This window comes from Phyllobates terribilis, unplaced genomic scaffold, assembly GCF_046119375.1.
Source record: "Phyllobates terribilis strain yellow unplaced genomic scaffold, ASM4611937v1 Scaffold_2__4_contigs__length_985480577, whole genome shotgun sequence".
Classification (NCBI taxonomy): domain Eukaryota; kingdom Metazoa; phylum Chordata; class Amphibia; order Anura; family Dendrobatidae; genus Phyllobates; species Phyllobates terribilis.
In genome coordinates this window covers 442,218,806-442,244,404 of record NW_027362762.1, presented here as the reverse complement: position 1 = coordinate 442,244,404, position 25,599 = coordinate 442,218,806, and the positions used below count along the sequence as shown (strand labels likewise).

General features: G+C 45.3%; 1 protein-coding gene across 1 annotated transcript in view; it reads right to left on the bottom strand.

The window, feature by feature from the left end:
• GAS2L2 (growth arrest specific 2 like 2) overlaps positions 1-25,599 on the bottom strand; it is a 98,635-nt gene that overhangs the window by 19,633 nt on the left and 53,403 nt on the right. The window contains exon 5 of the mRNA XM_073665452.1: positions 764-860. Within this exon, the coding sequence (XP_073521553.1) occupies positions 764-860 (97 nt within the window). The remainder of the gene's footprint in view (positions 1-763; positions 861-25,599) is intronic.

Sequence of the window (25,599 nt, the reverse complement as noted above, 5' to 3'; positions counted from 1 at the left end):
TTGATGGGGAGTATGTACAATAGAGTGGATATCTTCACAAACGTTTCCTTTACAACACGGAGCATTTCCACACACAGTCTCTTTACTTCTTCCACATTTATTTGTTTCTGCCTCATCTAGTCCCATTTCCTTCACCACACCCCAGCACGCTACTACAGTCCAGTTACTGAGAGTCTTATTCTAAACTCACGGTTCCACGTCCTCTCTTCCTCTTAAAGGAACTAGTTTGCCACTATGGCTGATACTTAGCTTCTCTGCTTCTGACACCTTGGAACTTCCGCCCAGGCCACTCTATTCGTCTCATGTTCCCTGTTCTGTCTTGGTCAGTTACTTCTTTGAGTTATAAACTCGGTGCCATACTGCTAGGGGTCCTTTCCCAGGACCCATCTCCTGTGCATCACTCAGCATTTCTGTCACTCTTCCTCGTCTCCACTCCAGATCTCGCTATCAACTGCCTCAGTCTCCACTCACGTCAGGGACACCCAACTCATGCGGCTCTGCTGAGTATTCAGACCAAAGGTCTGGTCTAGCTGCAAGCTAGGCTCTATCTGATGTCTTGACAGGAAACTGTCTCTGTCCCTTCACCTTATCCCCTCCCACTCTGGGCTAGTCCCAATCATTAACTCTAACGCTCCCTGCTGTCGGGCAGAACACAACACCAACACTAATAACGCATAACACAATTTACATAATACACCATAACAGTACTCGTGTGTTAAATGGGGAATGGTAACAGTATGTCCATTTCCTTACAGATACATACAGAGAGATGTGCAGCGGCAGGGGTCATGTTTATCCAAATAATGTTCCAGTGTGTCCCAGCCACCTCCAACTCTGACCATCACATGGTTGCGCAGGATCTGTAAAACATGGATCCATATATATTTATCATAATATATCAGGTGCAATTTAAAGTCTCAAATATGGCCTCATCTACACAACTGTAAAAGCTCAGGATCCCAGTTTCAAAACTGTGAAATCCTGATTACAGAATCAAGGGAGCAAATACATTCAGGAACGTTTGCTTTTTAATCCATATTGTCTCAATAGTTATCAATAGAGGCTCAAAAATATGCAGTCTGTAAAAGGAATCTGTCACCAAATGTATGCTTCCCAGTCTGAGGTCAGCCTAAAATAGGGGCAAAGACACTGATTCCAGTGGTGTGTCACCTACTGGGTTTCTGGCTGTACAGTCATGGCCAAAAGTATTGAGAATGAGACAAATAGTAATTTTTCCAAAGTTTACTGCTTCATTTTTTGTAATGGCAATTTGCATATACTCCTGAATGTCAAAGAGTGATCAGCTTAACAGCAATTACTGTACTTGCAAAGTCAATATTTGCCCAGAAAATGAACTTTAACCCCCAAAACACATTTCAACATCATTGCAGTCCTGCCTTAAAAGGAGCAGCTAACATCGTTTTAGTGATTGATCCATTAACACAGGTGTGGGTGTTGATGAGGACAGGGCTGGCGATCAATCAGTCATGATTAAGTAAGAATGACATCACTGGACACTTTAAAAGGAGGCTGGTTCTTGGTATCATTGTTTCTCTTCAGTTAACCATGGTTATCTCTAAAGAAACACGTGCAGTCATCATTGCACTGCACAAAAATGGCCTAACAGGGAAGAGTATCGCAGCTACAAAGATTGCATCTCAGTCAACAATCTATCGCATCATCAAGAACTTCAAGGAGAGAGCTTCCATTGTTGTCAAAAAGGCTCCAGGGCGCCCAAGAAAGACCAGCAAGCGCCAGGACCGTATCTTAAAACTGTTTCAGCTGCAGGATCGGACTACCAGCAGTGCCGAGCTTGCTCAGGAATGGCAGCAGGCTGGTGTGAGTGCTTCTGCACGCACTGTGAGGCGGAGACTCTTTGAGCAAGGGCTGGTTTCAAGGAGGACAGCAAAGAAGCCACTTCTCTCCAGAAAAAACATCAGGGACCGACTGATATTCTGCAAAAGGTACAGGGAATGGACTGCTGAGGACTGGGGCAAAGTCATTTTCTCTGATGAATCCCCTTTTCAATTGTTTGGGACATCTGGAAAACAGCTTATTCGGAGAAGAAGAGGTGAGCGCTACCACCAGTCTTGTCTCATGCCAACTGTAAAGCATCCTGAAACCATTCATGTGTGGGGTTGCTTCTCAGCCAAGGGAATCGGCTCACTCACAGTCTTGCCTAAAAACACAGCCATGAATAAAGAATGGTACCAAAATGTCCTCCAAGAGCAACTTCTCCCAACTGTCCAAGAGCAGTTTGGCGCCCAGCAATGCCTTTTCCAGCATGATGGAGCACCTTGCCATAAAGCAAAGGTGATAACAAATTGGCTCATGGAACAAAACATAGAGATTTTGGGTCCATGGCCTGGCAACTCCCCAGATCTTAATCCCATTGAGAACTTGTGGTCAATCATCAAGAGACGGGTGGACAAACAAAAACCAACAAATTCTGGCAAAATGCAAGCATTGATTATGCAAGAATGGACTGCTATCAGTCAGGATTTGGTCCAAAAGTTGATTGAGAGCATGCCAGGGAGAATTACAGAGGTCTTGAAGAAGAAGGGGCAACACTGCAAATATTGACTTGCTGCATTAACTCATTCTAACTGTCAATATAACCTATTGGTACTCATAATATGATTGCAATTATATTTCTGTATGTGATATAAACATCAGACAAATACTAACAAAAACCAGAGGCCAGCAGATCATGTGAAAATATAATTTTGGTGTCATTCTCAAAACTTTTGGCCAAGACTGTAGTTTAGAAAAAATCACATTTTTAATTGTTGCAGTCTGCTCAGTGATAAACTGTCTAAATTTGCTTACACTATTGATTGCTTTCTATCTACACTGTACAAAAACAGAAAGCTGCCAATCAATGGTAAGTGGTAGGGATAGCAGGAGCTCATGAATATGGACGACTGCATAGTAGGAGCTTATCACAGAGAGGACTAGCAGAGCTGCAGCTGATCAAACAGTGATTTGTCAATATGCTAGTAAGCAGCCCAGTACCTCACGCATTGCTGGAATTATTAAGCCTACCACTACTTTATGCTGCCTTCAGTTGAGGCAACATAAAGCTGGTGATAGATTTTCTTTCATTTTAATCTAAATTTTCATCTGCATTTAGAGACATAGAATGAAGGTAACTATGGGTCCTAAAAAAGATCAAATATGTCTATATTAAGTTTCTGTACTGAGCACTATATGTAGGAGTGATTAAAGGGGTTGTCCACTACTGGACAACTGCATGTTAATGCTAAAGTGCCCCAGATATTCTATTAAAAAAAAACATGTACTGACCTCTAAGACCGACGCTGTTCCAGTTATGTCGGCTCTGTTTCTCCTAGCAGTTACATGGCATTGTTATGTCATGTGACCTCTGTAGCCAATCAGTGGCTGTTTGGTGAAGCCTTCACACTTCCGTCAGACGGATCCGTGAAGGCTGCAGCTGATCAGAGGTCGCTGATGGGGAGCAGTACAGCGCCAGTTCAAATGTATGTGTTTTTTTTTATTTGGGGCAATTAAGCATTTAAAAATGGGTTGTTCAGTAGTGAGAAACCCCTTTAACTGGATACAGTTGTAGGAAACTGTCTGTTGAAGAGGTTGTCCACTACTTGTACATTGTTGACCTATCCTTAGGCCTGTTGCATTCTCTGCTGGGCTGAGACGGCGATGGAGGAGGATGAGCCACACTTCACCGCTTGGCGTGGAACTGGGATAAGGTATTATATTATTTTGTTCATTGCCAGGAATGGTGTCATCAGGTTTTTATATGTAATCTGAGAGCAGCAGGATGTAGGAGCAAAGGCCCTGAATACAGTGATGTGTCATTTACTGTTCTGTTTTGCTATTTTAATACAATCAGTGTTTTATCAGCAGGAGATTATCACTGCAGCACAAACTGCCTTATATTCCAACCACACATCCCCACTGATTAATAGCTTTCTGTCACTATACAATGTACACAGCAAGCTGGCAATCAGTGGTGTGGATAGGGCTACACAGAAACCAACATTTTGAGCTCTGCTTGATCTGTAGCATAGAAAACTGGGATACTCTCACAATTGCAGCACCCAGTAAACTGATACATCACTGGAATCAGGGACTCTGTACCAACATCATGCTGCTGTCAGATTACATCGCAAAAACCTGCTGACATAATTCCTTTAATTTAGGGTGGGGTTTGCCTTGCATAATAAAGCAAAAGGGGGCTTCATTACCAATAAATAAGCACAGGAAGGGAAGGCAATAGTACCAAAGGGGAGCTGCCCTCCTATAAGTAGGCATGGGGGGCATTATTGCTATAGAGGAGATGCAATACTATAAGGAGGCACAAAGAGTCATTATTACTATAGGAGTGTTGCATTACGATAAGGAGGCACTGTGGGGCATTATTACTTCAGGGGTAAGGAAGCATGGGAGAGGGTCATTATTATTATTAGTGAAGATATACTATAAGGAGGCATTATTTCTATAGAAATGTTGCATTACTATAAGGGGGCAATATTACTATAGGGGTAAGGAAGCACGAGGGAGGGGTCATTATTACTATAGTGGAGATGCAATACTATAAGGAGGAACGGGGGGGCATTATTACTATTGCGGTGTTGCATTATTACTACAAGGCCACAGCCCCACTATCAGTATTCGGTCAGTAGTTTTTGTCAGGAGTGGGAGCCAAAATCCGGTCAGGAACAATCAGAGAAAAGGTATAATAGAAACAAGTCACCAATTCTGTATTTATCATCCACTCCTGGTTTTGGCTCCTACTCCTGAGAAAAAATACTGACCGAATACTGACCAAATACTGATAGTGGGGTCGTGGTCTTAGGGGGTAAGAGGGACAGGGGGACATTATTAATATAGGGAAGCATGTCAGCTGCTGGAGCTCCGGGGACTGCCCTGGAATGGCACCTGGTGGCTATCCTAACAGTCCAAGCCTATCTTCACCATCAGAGGCTCTAGTGAATAGCGGGTAGTCACTTAGTTATGCCCCTCCTAGGTAAGTCCGACTAGTGACGCAGTGGGTCCACACCAACCGTCGTCACAACTGGTAATAAGTGGTTATGGTCTGGAGGTATTATTTCTCTGTTACCTTGCAGTATTGTAGGCAATATTGGTCTTGGTACAGTTTTGTTTGGTTATAATCCGCATGATGGCATTATGTGATCATAGTAAGGTGGTATTATTTACCCTTGTACAGCAATATTTTTGGTAATATTCTTGGTATGCAGGATTTTTTTCCGTAACAGTATGAAGATAATACTTTTAGACTACATTTACACTTCCTTTAGGACATTCCAGACAAATGGAATTAGTGTACTGAAGGGACCCATTTGTTAACAGATGAAAACTAAAATAGAGGGACAGCATGGATTATTATGGTGACTGTCAGATTTCGCTAAATGTCCATTTTTAGAATGTAAGAAATAGCGCATCATGTTAAACTTTACCCAGATGGACCTCATAATAATTAATGGAGTCGCTCTGCTTCTGTTTCGACCAGTTATGCAATGGATCCTTTTTGTACATTAATTCCATTTGTCTGTTCCTAAAAAATTAACAGACGAAAGGAATATCCAAATGCAGGTGTGAACTTTGCCTTACTTGCATAGTTGCATTATTTGGTATCCATATAATATAATATAATTATTATTTAGAGTTCTATTATCAAAGACAAAAAAATAATGTTATGGCTGTAGTATGTGTTTAGATACACTCCACATTGAAATTGCAACACCAAGAAGGAAAAGATGTGGAATTAAGGAAATCACAGGATCAATAAACACGTTAGTGATATACAAATAATGAAAAAATGGAAACATTTTCAAAACATCTTGATTTATTCAGTATTGAGCATGAGTGCCATATTCAGAAATATACACAATTACACGCCTTGGCATGTTATTAATAAGGTTATTATTGATTGTCTGAGGAGTGTTTCCCTACACTGAATACATGTGGGAATGCAAGCCATCAAAATCAGCTGTTGTCAGCTACCTTTTCAATTGCTATTCAATGATGTCCCAGGTGTGCTCGATGGGAGTCAAGTCTGGAGACGCTGACGACCATGGTAGCACATTTAGGCCACGCAGGCTGCTCACAGTAACATGAGCAAAAAATGGTGCTGTCATGTGGATAAATAACTCTTGTGTCACTTTGGAGAAATGGTTGAACCACTAGCTCCATGACCAAATCAATGTAACGCTGAGCTGTTAGTGTACCTGGAATGAAGACTAGAGGGGTCTGGCTACCATACATTATGCCATCCCACAACATAATCCTGGAAATAAGACTGGTGTGACATTCCCTAATGAAGGCCTCTTCATGCACGGACGGCGTTGGGGGTGGGGGAGGGCAAACTGGGTAATTGCACAGGGCCCCCGGCATCTACAGCAGGAGCTTCACTGATAATTGCATTATAAGTGAAGCTTCCGATGTGGAGACTGCTTCAGGATCTTTGGTGACATCACGAACATGTGACTGGTCATGTGACCATGGTTCACCACAGGTCTTGTACTGTGAAGGACTTCAGGACCTTTGGTGACATCATGATCAAGTGACCAGTCATGTGACTGTGATGTCATCACAAGCCCTGTACTCTGCGGGAGTCCAAAGGACTGAAGAGAAGATAGACTGGTAGTAAATCCGTGTCTGTGTGTATCTCTTTGTGTGTGTGGTTGAGTCTAGAATGTATGGGCTTCTGGTAGATCCCCTCTGGAACCCATGCAGATGGATACATGTGAATGGATGTTCTTCAATGACTGAACTTAACGCCTTCCCGACATATGTCGTGTCCATGTCTTTGATGCTGACTAGCATGCTGAGACTGCATCTTTCCTCGCACATGACGGCTGAATTAATCAGCCATCATGTGCCTCTAAGAGCCACGGGTTGGTTGTATGTAGTTCTTAATGACATTGGTTGCGGTCCTCCATTACGATACTCTGTCAGACTTATATTCTGTTTTTATTGGTAATTTTCAAAAAAGTTTAAGTATTTTAGAGACTAAATACAGCTATTATTCTCTTCTTTTGGCAGTTCCTATAATTAAGGTGTGTCTCTGGAGACCATTATCTAAGAATATTTTGCTCTTTATGTCGGTAGTCCACGATAAAAATTGAAGCCCAAAGCACTCTTGCTTCAGAGGGACGTCAGGTCAAAAAGTCCAAGGAACCCACTTGGTAATGATACAGATATGTAGATAGTAGACAGCGTCCAAACAGGGTGATGATGATGATTCCAAAGACCCCTAAGACTGCATTCACATGTTACAGAGTCATTATGTTTTTAGCTGTAACTGTGACAAAAAAGTAGAGATTGCCTCGATTTTTTAAAACTGTGGTAAAACATTATGGTTTTAGAGCAATCCTTTTTTATGTGATCACAGCATAAAAGTCCTTTTACATGGGCTGACAATCAGCAAACAAGTGTTCATAGAAGAACCTATGATCAGACAATGAATGAGCAATCCAATCATTCATTGCCTGATTGAATTGCCTTCATATAAATAATTATTGTCATTAGCATATCACCTCATTTAAATGGGATCTGCTGCTGACAATATGCATGCTGTAGGACAAGTGTGACTGACACTCACTCTGGATCTGGCTGTAGAAGGTCACTACGCTAGGCATTGTACATGCCTTCTTGATCCTCTCATCTCTGTAGTGTAGTGATATCCTTCTTCCTTTAGGACCCAGCAGCGAACTCCACCTTCTGCTGCTAATTGACACACCCTTGTTTGGTAGTTAAAAACTCTGTGTCTCCAGAGAGTCACCGGTGATAGTTCTATGTTTCTCAGTGCATGCCTGGAGAACTAGTAGTTAGCTAGTTTCTTCTTGGACTTCCCTTGGAGGACAGTTGGTGTTATCTCTCTGGTGTCTTCTCAAGCTAAGTGTATTCCCTTTGTTTGTTTATCTTGTTGATTTTAGTTACAGTGGGGCCTGAATAGTGTTCACCCCATCCCCTCCCTACCTAGGACCTAGCTCTAGGGACATTTAGGGATTAGGTTTCCTGTCTGGCTATAGGTGAGGAACCTATATAGGGACGATAGGGTAGTCAGGGTGATATTAGATCTGCCTAGGGGTCTCCACTCCCCCTTTCCCTAATTGTTGGACTCCCTTTCCCCACTTATCATCGTTGTACACTTGTTCCTTCCCTCACCTTGTGTGACAGTAATCTTTCACTGCATGAGCCTCAGTGTTCAGTAGTGAATGCTGCATGTGTGTGCTCACAGAACAAGAAGAAATTGAAGGGCTGGCTGCCGTCAGAACACAGCAGCCGGCCCAAGCACTGTGGTCCCCAGGCAGTGTCACCATCAGTGCATTAGTGCCCTTACTGTTGCATGGGGCCCAGAGAGCCCCCTCCTCTTTTGCTTCTGCTCACTGGGACCCAGGGTATAATAAAGCATCGTGTGATGGCACTGTGGCGCACATCTCGGCACAGGGAGCCTTCCTGGAGCTCCATGGAACAGCTGTGCAGCTCCAATGAAGTCCTCCCCGCTGGTTCTGTGACGCGCTGGTGACGGCGAGTACGCTATGATGTCATCGTGTATGCAGCAGCATGTACGCGCGCCACTTGCCAGGATACCAGAAGTGGAGCTGCGCCTGCAGGGGATGGTATGAGAGATAAGTATGAAAAACTTTTATTTTCTTTTTTTTTGATGTGATGAATTGATGATGAATTGAGGGTGGGTGACGGGGGACAGCAAATGATGAATTAAGAATGGGGGGATGAGGAGAGGAAATAATGATGAATTGAGGGTGGGGTACAACAAATAACAAATAAAATGGTGATGAATTGAGACTGGGGAATGAGGGACAGCAAATGATAATGAATTGAGGGTGGGGAGAGTAAACAATGATGTATTGAGATTGGGGGATGGGTGACAGTAAATGATGATGAACTGAGAATGGGGGACAACAAATGATGATGAATTGGGAGTGGGGGAGAGCAAATGATGCTGTATTGAGGTTGGGGGAGACCAAATGATGATGAATTGGGGGTGGGGGTGGGGGTGGGAGAGAGAGAGGACATGACATAATGAATTGGGGTGGAAGGGGGCATGTAAATACAACCCCTGGCAAAAATGATGGAATCACCGGGCTCGGAGGATGTTCATTCAGTTGTTTAATGTTGTTGAAAAAAAGCAGATCACAGACATGGTACAAAACTAAAGTAATTTCAAATGTCAACTTTAGGGCTTTAAGAAACACTAAAAGAAATCAAGATTAAAAATGTGGTACTCAGTAAGGGTAATTTTTTTCAGACCAAGCAGAGAGAAAAAAATATAGAATCACTCAATTCTGAGGAAAAAATTATGGAATCATGAAAAACAAACACACAAAAGAACACTCCAATACATCACTAGCATTTTGTTGCACCACCTCTGGCTTTAATAACAGCTTGCAGTCTCTGAGGCATGGACTTAATGAGTGACAAACAGTACTCTTCATCAATCTAGCTCCAATTTTCTCTGATTTCTGTTGCCAGATCAGCTTTTGCAGGTTGGAGCCTTGTCATGGACTATTTTCTTCAACTTCCACCAAAGATTTTCAATTGGATTGAGATCCGGACTATTTGCAGGCCATGATATTGACCTTATGTGTCTTCTTACAAGGAATGTTTTCACAGTTTTTGCTCTATGGCAGGATGCATTATCATCTTGAAAAATGATGTCATCATCCCCAAACATCCTTTCAATTGATGGGATAAGAAAACTGTCCAAAATATCAATGTAAACTTGGGCATTTATTGAAGATGTAATGACAGCCATCTCCCCAGTGACTTTACCTGACATGCAGCCCCATATCATCACTGACTGTGGAAATTTGCATGTTCTCTTCATGCAGTCATCTTTATAAATCTCATTGGAACGGCACCAAACAAGTGTTCCAGCATCATCACCTTGCCCAATGCAGATTCGCGATTCATCACTGAATATGACTTTCATCCAGTCATCCACAGTCCATGATTGCTTTTCCTTAGCCCATTATAACCTTGTTTTTTTCTGTTTAGGTGTTATGTTTAGCTTTTCTGTATGTAAATCCCATTTCCTTTAGGCGGTTTCTTACAGTTCGGTCACAGACATTGACTCCAGTTTCCTCCCATTCATTCCTCATTTGTTTTGTTGTGCATTTCCTGTTTTGGAGACATATTGCTTTAAGTTTCCGGTCTTGACTCTTTGATGTCTTCCTTGGTCTACCAGTATGTTTGCCTTTAACAACCTTCCCATGTTGTTTGTATTTGGTCCAGATTTTAGACACAGCTGACTGTGAATAACCAACATCTTTTGCAACATTGCGTGATGATTTACCTTCTTTTAAGAGTTTGATAATCCTCTCCTTTATTTTAATTGACATCTCTCGTGTTGGAGCCATGATTCATGTCAGTCCACTTGGTGCAACAGCTCTCCAAGGTGTGATCACTCCTCTTTAGATGCAGACTAATGAGCAGATCTAATTTGATGCAGGTGTTAGTTTTGGAAATGAAAATTTACAGGGTGATTCCATAATTTTTTCCCTCTGCTTGGTTTGAAAAAATTACCCTTACTGAGTACCACATTTTTAATCTTGATTTCTTTTAGTGTTTCTTAAAGCCTTAAAGTTGCCATTTGAAATGACTTTAGTTTTGTGCCATGTCTGTGATCTGCTTTTTTTCAACAACATTAAACAACTGAATGAACATCCTCCGAGCCCGGTGATTCCATAATTTTTGCTAGGGGTTGTATAATGAAACGGGGGAGCCAGAGGTACAGAGTGGGGGCGGTGAGGATGCAGGAGTGTGACTGGTAATGAATTGGGGGAAAGAGTACAGGTTCTAATTAGTTTATATATTTATTGGGTGTGGAAAGTGGTTATGTATAATTAGTGGGGACACAGCGGTGGATTACAATTTATATTTGGATTGGTAGGTTGTATAATAACTAATTATATATTAATGGGTGCACGTCTGTATTCAGCTGTGTAGTGTAGAAGTAGGGGAAAAAGTGGGGAATGTGCTCTGGAAGCGGTGCTCTAGATAACTGTGCGCTATTTTCTGCAGAGACGAATCCTGGCTCGACGAAGTGATGGCGTTCTTTGCTGGATGAAGAAGAAAAGCGAAGATGAAGGACTTCAACTAGAGATGTCACTGGTGAGTCTGTGTGTTACCTGTACACTTACACTATACACTGTATACTATGTACAGAGCTCCTGTGTATAATGTCACCTGTGATCACTGTATTACCTGTACACTGACACTATATACAGAGCTGCTGTGTATAATGTCACCGGTGATTCCTGTATTACCTGTACACTATTTACAGAGCGCCTGTGTATAATGTCACTGGTGATCACTGTATTACCTGTACAATTGCACTATACACTGTATAATATGTACAGAGCTCCTGTGTATAATGATACTTATGGTAATATTAGTATTGTGTTTTTTTATTAATGATCAGTATTGTATTATTCGGTTACTAAATGGTGGTAATATGTGGTCTGGTCACGGTGTGGTGGTATTTGTTCCTTTTATGTGGTATTATTCGGTTACTATATGGTGGTAATATGTGGTCTGGTCATGGTTTGACGATATATCTCCCTTGTACATGGTATTAGTCAGTCACTATGTGGTGGTAATATGTGGTCCGGCCGCGGTGTGATGGCATTTGTCACTTGTATGTGGTATTATTGGTAATTTTAAAAAATCTATGTGACACATTTCCTTAAAGAAAAATAACTAAAAATATACCTAAAAAGAGTACTGGATATTTAATATTTAATGTTTAATAGGTTAGAGTACAGTAGGACCCGGCCAAAAGAGTCTACCTTGTTATGGTGGCAGGCTTAAAAAATATTTTGGCCAAAACAAAAGCTGATGGTGTTCGATGGGAACTGTTCATGTGTGAGTGTTGAGGACGTGGTGCAGAAGTGGAGTTTTTCCAAGAGTGGGCAGTTTGACTGAGGAAGGTTTGATGGGTGGAAGCGGAGCTGGGGCGGAGCCTGGGCAGAGTCTCAAAGGGTCCCGAAAATTGTGTCCGTATGGAGCCCTGAAATTCCTGGTGGCAACCCTATCCCCAGGTATCTGCCCGGGGCCAGAGAAAAGATCATTGTGGGTCTTAAATATACCATGGGCCTGAGGTTCCCCACCCCTGCTGTAGGGGAACAGACCCATTGTATTAACAATCATTCTAACACCATACAATTTGTTTGAGCAGTGTGAACGTCCTTTCTTGAATAGCAGAAAGGTGTAAAAGCTTTACCTCCACTCCACTGATTATTTATGGCCGAGTCAGAAATAGCCAAGCACTATAGTCGGCTTTCTACAGCAGTTTCATAGACAATGAATTCAGGAAAGGTCCAGCACGGGGACCTCTGCTCCACTGAAAATGGGGCTCGGCAGAGCCTTCTTATCAAGATTGATGGGATAAGAAATAACTTTCAATCTTAGGAATGCCCATTTAAACAAGCTCTCACTTGTATAGTCGATTAGCATGAGTGTATGAGCAGAAATCTGCTTTTCTACATGTGTGGCACCCCAGGGGTCTGGTTACCACAGTAATAGAAATATTATGTCTGAGAGCAAGTGGGAGGTTTCTCTGGTCAGGAGCCCTAAGCATGCAACACGGCCCACCCAGACCTGGAAGGGGAGGAATCTGCCCTTATAAACTGGATCTGGGGCGGGATTAGTGAGTGAAGTCCCAAACAGAGACAGAGCCTGCAGAACAAGCAGAGCAGTCAGGTCTGGAGGACAGCAGACACAGGGAAAGTGACAACAGGAGCTCTGTAGGAGCAGGAGTGAGTGCCAGAGGCTGGAAGCTAGGAAGCTCGCCTTGGCTGAAGACACTAAACCCGGACACGGAGTCCGAGGCTGTGGGGACATCCAGGTCCAGCAGCAGAATCCAACCGGCAGGGGATTTCATGTCCTCTGGCCTTAGAAGCCCGGAGGCACGGTCACAAGCAAGGGACCAGCACTGCCATCGTGAAGCGGAGGCTAACGGAAGGCCCCAAGTCACCGGCCATACGGGTGAGCACCACACGGTATACTCAGGGACGTGGGCTACTTCTACCCGCATAGAGCAAGGTAGCCAGGAAAGAGTGCAGATAGTCGGGGAGGCCTACAACTCCACCTGGCCAGGGGAGATCCTGCTTGTTCACAGACTGACCAAGCCCCTACTGCTAACCAGTACTCCCGGGAGGGTCTGCTTTATACCATCAGTAAAGACCCTGAACTGCACCACATGTCTCTGTGTTTCATCGCCGCACCAGCACCATTACTACTGGGACGCTCACACTATCACTCCCATCATCCACACTAGCTGCCCTGAGGCAATACTTCCCATACTCAGCTGCGCAAACAGCATCAGCCTCAGCGGTCGGCAGCGCAGCGGCGGTCCCCACTGACCGCAATCCACGGGTGGCGTAGTCGGACAATTACAATACCAATAGACTGCCACTGGTTTGACCGCCCTGGGCACGGACCGGGTCACCGCCACACTGAGACTACAACCCCCAGCGATCCGGCTCCGGGTATCCCCCTGCACAGCACAGGCCCAGGGGGCGCGTCAACTTTGGCGTAGTCGGCAGGATTTCGTGCCCGCAACCACCGGGTACTGCGTGCCTGAAAAAGACTTTTATACTTACCTGTGGTGAAGTTTCCCGCCGTCCGGAGTCGTTTCCCGCCATCGGACGCCATCTTGGACCGTTTCCCGCCGTCTTCTGCCGTCTTCCCGCCATCCGCAGCTGCTTCCCGCCATCGGACACCATCTTCAGGACGCCGCACGGGAAGAAGAGGGGCGTGGACGCCGAAAGCGCGCGAGATCCGAAGCTCCGCCCCACGCACTGACGCTGCGCAAGGTCCTGGAAGGGAGGAAGAGTGACGCTGACGTCATCGGAGCGCGACGCCAGGTCCTCGACCCGACGATTGACTGCGGAGCCGCGGCCTACGGAAGAAGAACATCGCAAGGGAGGCCACGGTCTACTAAGGGGGAAGGAGGATGTCGGACACCGAGGGGAGCTCCACCGCCACACCGGCCGCCAGCGCAACCGCTGCAGCGGTCATGCCATTCACCATGCCCTATATCCCGGGGGCAACCTGGCTACCCCAGTACTCAGTGGAGTCACATACCCTGAGTGACTTTAGGGAAAAACTGGATAGCCTCTTCCAGGTATACCCCCTCACGGAAGAGCAAAAAGTAAGCATCCTGGTGGCCCAGTTAATCGGGGCAGCCCAAAGGGAGGTAAAGTCCTGGTCACCTGGGAAGAAGAGGACTGTCAGAGAAATACTAGCCCGGCTGAAAGACACATTTGATACCCGAACCTCAGCCGAGATAAAACTAAGATTTTACAGGTGCAAACAACGGGCACATGAAAGTATAAGAGACTATGCTCTAAACCTACAAGAGGCCCTGAGAGCCATTAAGCAGGCAGACCCTGACAGGATGGGGAATGAAGACAAGCTGTTGACCGAACAATTTATTGAGGGTCTACTGTGCAATGCCCACCGAACCCAGTTCCGGGCAATGGCCTTACAGGACCCTGACCTGGACTTTGCACAGTTCAAGGACAGAGCCATCCGGGTGCTCCGAGAACCGGCACCAGGTGGCGCTGTGACCCACAGGCGCCCTGCTATCACTTATCACCAGGACGCGGCGCCCTTGTCTGCAGGGCCTGTGGGAGCTGATGCGCAGGCTTTGAACAATAACCCAGCAACAGACCTGCACCATCAGGTCCAAGAGTTGACTAAGAGCGTTGCCGCGCTAACCAGAACTGTGCAGTCTTTACAGGTCTCTTCTCCAGCAAAGATCCAGCTGGCATCCGGACCGGAGGACGTCCCGTGGCGCCGACTGAGGAGGACTCCACTGGCCAGAGGAAGACCCAGCGACAGATACAACGAGGACGGACGACCCATCTGCCGCCGCTGTAATCAACCCGGACATATGGCAAGGTACTGTCATTTAAACGGGCACAACCTGGGGTAGAGGGCCAACCCCCAGGCATAAGATCATCAGGCCCATCAAACTGGCGTGACAAATACGTAGGGGGACGTCCGGTCTTGCCTGTGGTACTGGATGGCATTCCTATGAGTGCCCTACTAGACACCGGGTCACAGGTCACCACCATCCCGTACGTGCTCTTCAAGAGGTACTGGAATGACTTGGACATAACCCGCTACCCAGATGACGACCTGAGCATTATAGCCAGCAATGGTCAGCCCGTGCCACAGATAGGATTTAAGGAAGTGACCATCAAGGTCGGTAAAGTTGAACTGCCGGCACAAGGACTTATCATTGTGGACATTGACCGTCGCGAGAGTCACCCAAAAATAACCCTAGGTACTAACGTAATTGAAAACTGTCTTGCAGAGGTGATTCTTATTTTGCAACAGGTTGCCAAGAACGCCAGTTCCAGCCAGCAGCGTGTCCTCCAAAAAGAGATCCGGGCACTGATGAAACGGCAACAGGTGGAACTATCTGGTGGTGAGATAGGTAGCGTGAGAATGTGTGACCCGTTCCCTATTGCCATGCCCCCGAAATGTGAGATGATGATTTGGTGCCGGGCAGCTATTGGTCTAAGAGGTAGAAACTACCAAGCAATGGTAGAACCCGTCTACTCAGACAGTAGGCCCACCATTTTGACAGCCCGGGGGGTGGTCGATGTACGCCATGGGAGGGTGCCCGTCCGCATCATAAATATCGGGGAGAGAGAAGTGTACCTGCCCCGGTATGCCACGCTACCCAAATTGTTCACCATCAACCAGAACTCTGTACAGGCCGTGGAACCCTTGCCTCCATCTCAACCAGAGGAAGGTAACGGCTCTAAGAAACCAATGGAGGATTGGTGTCAGCAACTGCATTTGGGTACTGACTCCTCTCCCTCACACCAAAAACAGGGAGTCTATCGGGTGGTTCAAGAGTACGAGAGAGTGTTTAGTAAACACCCGCTGGACTTCGGGCGAGTAAAGGGGGTAGAACATCACATGCCAATGGGAGACCATCCTCCCATAAAGGAGAGATACCGACCCGTACCCCCTGCACACTATCAACACGCCAAGGGGATGCTAAAAGACATGAAGGAGGCTGGGGTAATTAGGGACAGCTGTAGCCCCTGAGCAGCTCCACTAGTCTTAGTGAAAAAGAAAGACAACACCATGAGAATGTGTGTAGACTACAGGAAGGTCAACCGTATCACACACAAAGATGCGTACCCGTTACCAAGGATAGAAGAGTCCTTAGCTGCATTAAAATCTGCTAACTTCTTCTCTACTTTGGATCTCACTAGTGTTATGATCTGCTACAGAGACTAAGGAAAGACAGGAGATCTGTCCCTACAATAGAACTAAACTAGATCCCTACGATGTAACGGGGAACCTGATCCTGCGATCAGACTCGCTAAAGTCCTCGGCTAGTCTGTACGAAGACCTATAGATGTGAGGAAGGGTTCCCTACAAGAACTAGGGACTGGGATAAGTTGGACACCTCCTAGCAGAAATAGTAGCAGTCAAAGACAAACACACAACAAAAAGCATAGAGGTCAGAAGACCTAGCAAAACTAACAGAGAACGGCAACAGAGCACCAAGCTAGCTCAAGAGTAGTAAATACAATGAAGTCCAGCAAGGCCAGGAGGGCGAAGCTGGATTAAATAGGCAAAAATGGTCATGTGACCAGCAAACTAAAAAAAAACTAACAGGAGAGTTCTAACAGTACCCCCTCTTCTAAGAGGATCCTCCGGATCCCCTAGGCCCAGGCTTACCAGGAAACCTTCTGTGAAAAGCTCTGACAAGTCTGGAAGCAGAAACATCATCCGCCCTCACCCATGAGTTATTATCAGGTCCGAAACCCTTCCAAGCGACGAGATACTGCAAACTCCCTCTATACCATCTAGAATTTAGGATGCGGGAAATTTCATATTCCCCGTCCCCCACCACCAGAGGAACAGTGGCAGAGGCGTCACCATCCGACACATCAGCTTTTTTCAACAGAGAAACATGAAACACCGGGTTAATCTTCCAGGACGTAAGAACCTCCAACCTAACAGCAGATTGGTTAACTATCTGAAGCACCTTAAAGGGCCCTACGAACTTGGGACCCAATTTTTTAGAAGGAATCCTCAATCGCAGATTTTTAGAGGACAACCAAACCATGTCACCAACAGCAAACAAAACCTCTTGCCATTTCCTATCAAAGTACCTCTTAGATTTTTTGTTAGCCTCCTGAAGATTACCACGCACATCCGTCCAAACTCTCTCCAAATCACCGGAAAAACTCTCCTCCTCAGGCACAGCCGAAAACAATTTGGAGAATGACCCAAAAGACGGATGTCTCCCAGAACAACAAAAAAAAGGCGAACACCCAGCAGAAGAGGATGTATGGTTTAGAGATGAGCGTTGTTCTACTCGAACTGTTCGCCAATCTCAAATTCGAGTTGTTTTGGGCGGTGTTCGAGCCGTTCGGCGAACACGAACAATTTGAGAAAAATTCGGCTGTTCGAGGTTATGTTCGATAACTGTTCGTGCACCAAAATCATAACTGGATTTTTTCTCAGTAATGATGAAAATTAATGTTAATACGCAGTTTGAGTGTACAGCGGGGTGGGGGGAGGGGCAGGGGATGGATCTCTCCAGGAACAATGAAGATCTCCATTTTTTTTTTCTCTTTCCCGCATTTACAGTGGGGAGGTGCAATCTGTCAGCCTATCAGCAGCGCACACACGGAGCGAAGTGCTTTTTTTCACACAAGCAAGGGCATGTGTCATTGGCAGTGTATGTCACATGTGCTTGCCCTATAAGACCAAGCCATTTTCCCCATCGCCACCATTTTCTCACTGCTGCAGCTGCGTGTTAGACGGCACCGCTGTTGCTGTGTGCGCTATACCTTGTTAATTTCAAGCCAATTTTCGCACAAATCTACAGATAGCTTGGGAGTAGGGAATAGTTGTGATTGCAGTCCTTTTAAGGACTAGGTTACAGCATTTCCTACGACTTTTATCAGGCAGGTCTGTGCTCTTAAATAGATAGATTGTGGGAGTAAAGACTAATTGTAATTGGAGTCCTTTTCAGGACTAGGTTACATCAGTTCCTATCAGTTTTTGCCAGGCAGGTCTGTGCCAGTGCTGTGCAAGTTTTTTTCACAGCATTTGGCTGAATCTAGCAAAGCTAATCCTTTTTGGCCTATTGCAGAGTGTGTTAGTCAGTGGAGTAGCCTATCTGTGTTGCAAGATATACCACCTGTATATAGAATACCAATTTTTTTACTGCACCTAGTGAAGTAAAATCTTTTGGGCATAGAATGATGCTATTAGTCCATCTATACTGACCTCCATCAGGTTGCAAATTGAATATAATTTTTTTCTGCATCTAGCTCTGAAAAAATATTGGGCTTCTAGCTGTGTGTGGGACTTGTTGTATTAGTCCATCTATACTGACCTCCATCAGGTTGCAAACTGCATATATTTTTTTCTTCATCTACCTCTGAAAAAATATTGGGCTTCTAGCTGTGTGTGGGACTTGTTCTATTAATCCATCTATACAGACCTCCATCAGGTTGCAAACTGAATATATTTTTTTCTGCATCTACCTCTGAAAAAATATTGGGCTTCTAGCTGTGTGTGGGACTTGTTGTATTAGTCCATCTATACTGACCTCCATCAGGTTGCAAACTGAATATATTTTTTTCTGCATCTACCTCTGAAAAAATATTGGGCTTCTAGCTGTGTGTGGGACTTGTTGTATTAGTCCATCTATACAGACCTCCATCTGGTTGCAAACTGAATATATTTTTTTCTGCATCTACCGCTGAAAAAATATTGGGCTTCTAGCTGTGTGTGGGACTTGTTGTATTAGTCCATCTATACTGACCTCCATCAGGTTGCAAACTGAATATATTTTTTTCTGCATCTACCTCTGAAAAAATATTGGGCTTCTAGCTGTGTGTGGGACTTGTTCTATTAATCCATCTATACAGACCTCCATCAGGTTGCAAACTGAATATATTTTTTTCTGCATCTACCTCTGAAAAAATATTGGGCTTCTAGCTGTGTGTGGGACTTGTTGTATTAGTCCATCTATACTGACCTCCATCAGGTTGCAAACTGAATATATTTTTTTCTGCATCTACCTCTGAAAAAATATTGGGCTTCTAGCTGTGTGTGGGACTTGTTCTATTAATCCATCTATACAGACCTCCATCAGGTTGCAAACTGAATATATTTTTTTCTGCATCTACCTCTGAAAAAATATTGGGCTTCTAGCTGTGTGTGGGACTTGTTGTATTAGTCCATCTATACTGACCTCCATCAGGTTGCAAACTGAATATATTTTTTTCTGCATCTACCTCTGAAAAAATATTGGGCTTCTAGCTGTGTGTGGGACTTGTTCTATTAATCCATCTATACAGACCTCCATCAGGTTGCAAACTGAATATATTTTTTTCTGCATCTACCTCTGAAAAAATATTTGGCCTTCTAGCAGTGTGTGGGACTTTCTCTATTAGTCCATCTATACTGACCTCCATCAGGTTGCAAATTAAAAATAATTTTTATCTGCATCTAGCTCTGAAAAAATATTTGGCCTTCTAGCAGTGTGTGGGACTTTCTCTATTAGTCCATCTATACTGACCTCCATCAGGTTGCAAATTGAATATAATTTTTTTCTGCATCTAACCCAGCCAATAGTTTTGGCCTAATACCACAGTTTGGCCACTCAGCTCTGCTCGGTTCCCATCCATTGTTTTTTTGTGCAAACAACTCCAGAGTTGTTAATTAGTTAACCACCAAAATGAGTGGAAAAAGGCCTGCTGCTGGTGGAAAGGGGAATAGGCGTGTTGGGAAGGGGAAAAAAGGTTGTGTCCGTGGGGTAGGTGTTAAAGCAACAGTAACATCTGCAGAAGAAAGACCATCTTCCAGCCAAACTAAAATGTCTACTTCTTTTAGCGGACAATGTGATAAGATCCCTTTCTTACGGCCACGCCAATCGCTACAAATTCCAGATGAGGCACAAAAACAGCAGGTGCTTCAACGGATATCAAGTGCTCCTTTAAGTGGGCTCTCCTCCACATCAACTTCAACATCACAAATACTCCAGTCCTCAAAGGTGTCACCCCAATCGCACTTGCTTCCTCACAGCTCCCAAATCTCCAGCTGCCCATCTGAGTATGAGGTAGAACAGATGGTTGAGTCTGCAGAGCTGTTTACTCATACTATAGCCTGGGAATCAGAGGTCGACTCCAGCGCTTCTGTGAATCCAGACGAGGAAATGATCTGCACTGATGCCCAGAATCTTTATGAGTCGGATCCAGGACCAGACGCAGAAGGTTCTGACCATAATGTAGACCCTCATTCCCAAACTGTAACTCCTGTTGGTGGAGACAATGAGGAAGACGATGATAAGACTCAAATACCTGATTGGAGCGACAATTTTAGTTTTTTGTCAGGGCAGGAATAGGTTGGCTCTGAGGACGACGGGTGTGATAACGCACAGGGTGATGATGATGAGGTTGGAGATCCCACTTACTGTCAACCCACAGTCAGCCAAGAGATGAGGTCAGCAGAGGAGGTGGAGGAAGATGCTAGTGACGACGAGGTCAGGTTGCGCCTTCCTGGACAGAGACGTAGTACTGGAAGCACGTCAACAACTGCATCCTAAAACACAACTCTGCCTCTCACCACAAGTCGTGGTGGCTCTTCAGGTCGCATGGGTGCTAAGCCTTGCATAGCCTGGGCATTTTTTCTGATCGATAAAGATGACCCAACTCGTGTTATCTGTAACATTTGTCAGCAAAAGCTAAGTAGAGGCCAAAAAATACATAGTTTGAGTACTTCATGCATGAACCGGCACATGGACATGAAGCATAAGTTGCAGTGGGAAGCTCAGTGTGCTACAATGCGGCCTAGCCGGCCGGGCCAACCACCGTCTGCCATATCTTGTGCATCCGCGGCCTCTTCATCCTCTGTGACTGGGGGGACAGCAGTCACACCTGTTTTGGGGCGCAGACCTGCCACCTCTTTACCCGCAACAGCCAGCGTGATTGGCAGGTCATCATTTTCTTTGGAGGTGGTAACATCAGCTGGTGTTGAGCGCTGTCCGACATCGATAGCACCACCTTTGGATCAAGGCAACCTAACATGTCCGCCTGCATCTTCCTCACAGACCGGCAGTTTGCCGGGGACACCCTTATCAACCCCGTCTAAGCACAATAGCCAGCCCTCGGTCCCTCAGATGTGGACAAGTAAAAGACCATTTCCTCCTAGCCATGAGAAAGCTAAGAGGTTGAATTTCACCATCTGCAAGTTCTTGGCTACAGAAATGCTGCCTTTCCGCCTGGTGGACACAGAGGATTTTCGAGACCTTATGTCCGTCGCAGTGCCCCAGTACCAGATGCCCAGTCGGCACTACTTCTCAAAGAAAGGTGTGCCTGCGCTCCACCAGCATGTCGCACACAACATCACCGCTTCTTTGAGAAACTCTGTGTGTGACAGGGTGCATTTCACCACAGACACTTGGACGAGTAGGCATGGACAGGGGCGTTACATGTCGCTGACTGGGCACTGGGTAACTATGGTGACAGCAGGACAAGGGGCTGCTGTCCAAGTCTTGCCGTCCCCACGAGTTGTGCGTCAATCCTCTTTATGTCAAAGTTCCTCCACTGCTTCTGCCTCCTCAACCTCCTCTCGGTCTTCCACCTGCACCCAAAGCCTGTCTGGTCATGCCACAAGCTTTCTAACTGCGCAGAAGGGATCCTGCACACCTCCTTACTATGCTGGCAGTAGGGCTCAACGTCATCAGGCGGTTTTTACATTGAAATGTCTGGGAAATGTGAGTCACACAGCTGAGGAGTTGTGGTCAGCTCTGGAGAACCAATTTCATGAATGGTTGTCTCCACTGGACCTGAAACCAGGGAAGGCCGTGTGCGACAATGCTGCAAACCTGGGTGCGGCCCTTCGCCGGGGCAATGTCACACACGTGCCTTGTATGGCTCACGTGTTGAACCTGGTTGTCCAGCAATTTTTAGCCCACTATCCCAGACTAGATGGCCTTCTGCACGGTCGCTGTGTGCTCACTTTCGCCGTTCGCATCCCGCAGCTCAGCGACTTACATCTCTACAGAAGTCGTTGGGCCTGCCACTTCACCGGCTAAAATGCGATGTGCCTACCCGGTGGAATTCAACTCTGCACATGTTGCAGCGACTGTGGCAGCACCGACAAGCCCTGGTGCAATACGTTCTGACGTATAGCCTGGGCCAACGAGATCCAGAGGTGGGGCAAATCACGCTGGAGGAGTGGTCTCAGATCAGGGACCTATGCACCCTTCTGCACAGTTTTGAAATGGCGACGAAGATGTTTAGTGCTGACGATGCCATTATCAGCATGACTATTCCGGTGACTTACATGCTGGAGCACATGATAAACAGAATTCAGAGTCAGGTGGTGGCACAAGAGGAGGTGGAGGAAGTAGAGGAGGAGGAGTTGTATGCGGAAGGGCTAACATCTGCAAGGTCCAGACGGTCGGCAGCACCAAGGCGGCAGGCATGTGAGGGTGGGGGAGATGGTTTTACCAGGGCGCATGGTAGCAGCCAAACTAGTGAGGAAGGTGCAGGAGCCCAGGAAGAAGTGGAGGACGAACTGATGGAAGACTCATCAGATGAGGGAGACCTTGATCACATTTCTGTTGTGCGAGGTTGGGGGGAGAGGACAGAGGAAGGAAGCATGATTGTTACCTCGCCACCAACACAACAGGGACTTGGTGCTCCTGGATGCGCAACACACATGAGTGCCTTCTTGCTGCACTACCTGCAACATGACCCTGGAATTGTGAGAATTAGAAATAATCCTGACTACTGGGTTGCCACACTGTTAGATCCCCGGTACAAAAGTAAATTTGCAGAAATTATTCCTGCCATAGAAAGGGATGCACGCATGCAGGAGTATCAGCAGAGACTGTTGCAGAATCTTACATGTGCTTTTCCACAAAATACCAGTGGTGCACGTAGTGAATCTCACAGTTCCAACTTGCCAACCGTGGGACCGTCAAGTGTTCAGCACTCAAACCGTAACAGAACCACAGTATCTGCTGGTAACATCAATTTTGCGGAATCATTTCACCACTTTTTTAGCCCATCCTTTGCAAGGCCACAGGAGACAAGAAGTCTGACACATAGTCAACGCCTAGAGACGATGGTACAGGAGTATCTCCAAGTAAACATTGAAGCCACGACTGTGTCACTGGACCCTTGCTCTTTTTGGGCTTCCAATCTGGATAAATGGCCGGAGCTAGCCACTTACGCCTTGGAGATCTTATCATGCCCCGCAGCCAGCGTTCTGTCTGAACGTGTGTTCAGCGCTGCTGGTGGTGTGCTGACAGATAAGCGCACGCGGCTCTCCACTGATAATGTAGACAGACTCACGTTCATAAAGATGAACAAATCATGGATCCGAAACGACTTTTCTACCCCTGTGTCATCCTGGGGAGAGTAAAAGCTTGATGATTGGTTAAAATCACCCTACCAACCGTTTTAAGCTTTCAAATTACTAATCATGTTTATCTGTATCTTGGCTGGAAAATAATTTGGGCTTTGTAGCAGTGTGCAGCACTGATTCTATTAGGCCATCTATAATAAGCTCCACCAGATTTAAAATTACTAATCATGTTTATCTGTATCTTGACTGGAAAATAATTTGGGCTTTGTAGCAGTGTGCAGCACTGATCCTATTAGGCCATCTATACTAAAGCTTCACCAGATTTAAAATTAATAATAATTTTTAGCTGCATCTAGCCCGGAAAATAATTTTGGGGCTCCGAGATGCGCAAGACATATAAGTGCCTTCTTGCTGCACTACCTGCAGCATGACCCTCATATTGTCAGAATTCGAAGTAATCATGACTACTGGGTTGCCACACTCTTAGATCCCCCAAACTTTTCGATCAACCTTTTCATTTTAATAATCACCAAAAAAATGGTCATTTTTGAAATTATAAGCATTAGCAGGTTGTTAGAAACTGAAATCAAGCAGTTTTCAACTCAAAACTTTATTCTAGGTGATGTTACATTTTCACATAGGACCCCTTGTTCGAAAGGAGCTTCTGAACTCTCTCGTCCATTGAATTTGTCAGGTTTTGGATGGTTTCTGCTTCAATTGTTTTGCATGAGGACAGAATACCCTCCCAGAGCTGTTGCTTAGATGTGAACTGCCTCCCGCCATCATAGACACTCCTTTTAATGATGCTCCAAAGGTTCTGAATGGGGTAGAGGTCAGGGGAGCATGGGGGTCACACCATAAGTTTGTCCCCTTTTATGCCCATATCAGCCAGAGATGCAGATGTTTTATGTGCAGCATGAGATGGTGCATTATCATGCAGAAAAATGATCTTGCTGTGAAATACACGGTTCTTCTTCTTGAACCATGGCAGGAAGTGCTGTTTGAGAAAATCCACATACATTATGGAGTTCATCTTTAGCGCCTTCAGGGATCCTAAAGGGGCCGACAATCTCTCTCCCCATGATTCCAGCCCAAAACATTACTCCACCTCCTCCTTGTTGGCGCTGTAGCCGTGTTTGCGTGGGGTGTCCATCAACCAGCCATCCTCCACTCCATCCATCTGGACCATCGAGCGCTGCACGGCACTCATCCGTGAACAAAACAGTTTTGAAATCAGTCTTCATGTAATGTTTGGCCCACTGGAGCCGTTTCTGCTTGTGTGAAGTGGATAGAGGAGGTCGACAGGATGGCGTATGCACAGCTGCAAACCTCTGAAGGACCCTGCATCTTGTTGTTCGGGGGACGTTGGAGGCACAAGCAGCTTCAAAAACTTGTCTGCTGCTATGACAAGGCTTTTTTGCCGCTGCTCTTTCAACCTGACGTAATTGCCTGTAGGAAAGAGTCCTCAATTTGCCCTTATCAGCACGCACACGTGTGTACTGTGAATCAGCTACATACTTCTTGATTGCCAAGACACTTCATCCTGATCATCGCACAATGTTGATTGTAGTCATGCCTTGACCTAAACACTCCACAATTTGTTGCTTCTCAGCAGCCGACACATCCTTTTTCTTTCCCATTTTGGCAGAAAATGTAGGCTGCTTAATAATGTGAGACAGCCTTCTTAAGTAGTCTTGCCTTTCATTGGACACACCTGCCAAACTAATTAGCACAGGTGTCTGCAATTGCTTACAGTGATATAAAGAGCCCTGACACACATCACCATCAATGAGTTTAACTGACAAACAAACAAATTCTTCCCTTATCACTCCTAAACACTTTTTGCATAATAATTTGGAACACAGTGTACATGTGCTTTTCCACAAAACACCAGTGGTTCACGTAGTGAATCTTACAGTTCTAACTTGCCAACCGTGGTCTGTATGGAGTTGTTCAATAAAGGGCCCAAAATTAAGATAACATAGATGGGAGAGGTCTCTATGAATAGGAATTCCTAAGTATTTGATACCCTGTGAGGGCCAGGCAAAGGGAAAGTTGGACTGGATGGAATCCTATATGGATTAGGGGAGGGAGACATCGAGGGCCTCAGACTTCGCTGCATTGATTTTAAAATTTGACCATGTAACAAAGTGATCTATTTATGTGGTTTTGATGTTTAAATGTCCGACTACGCCA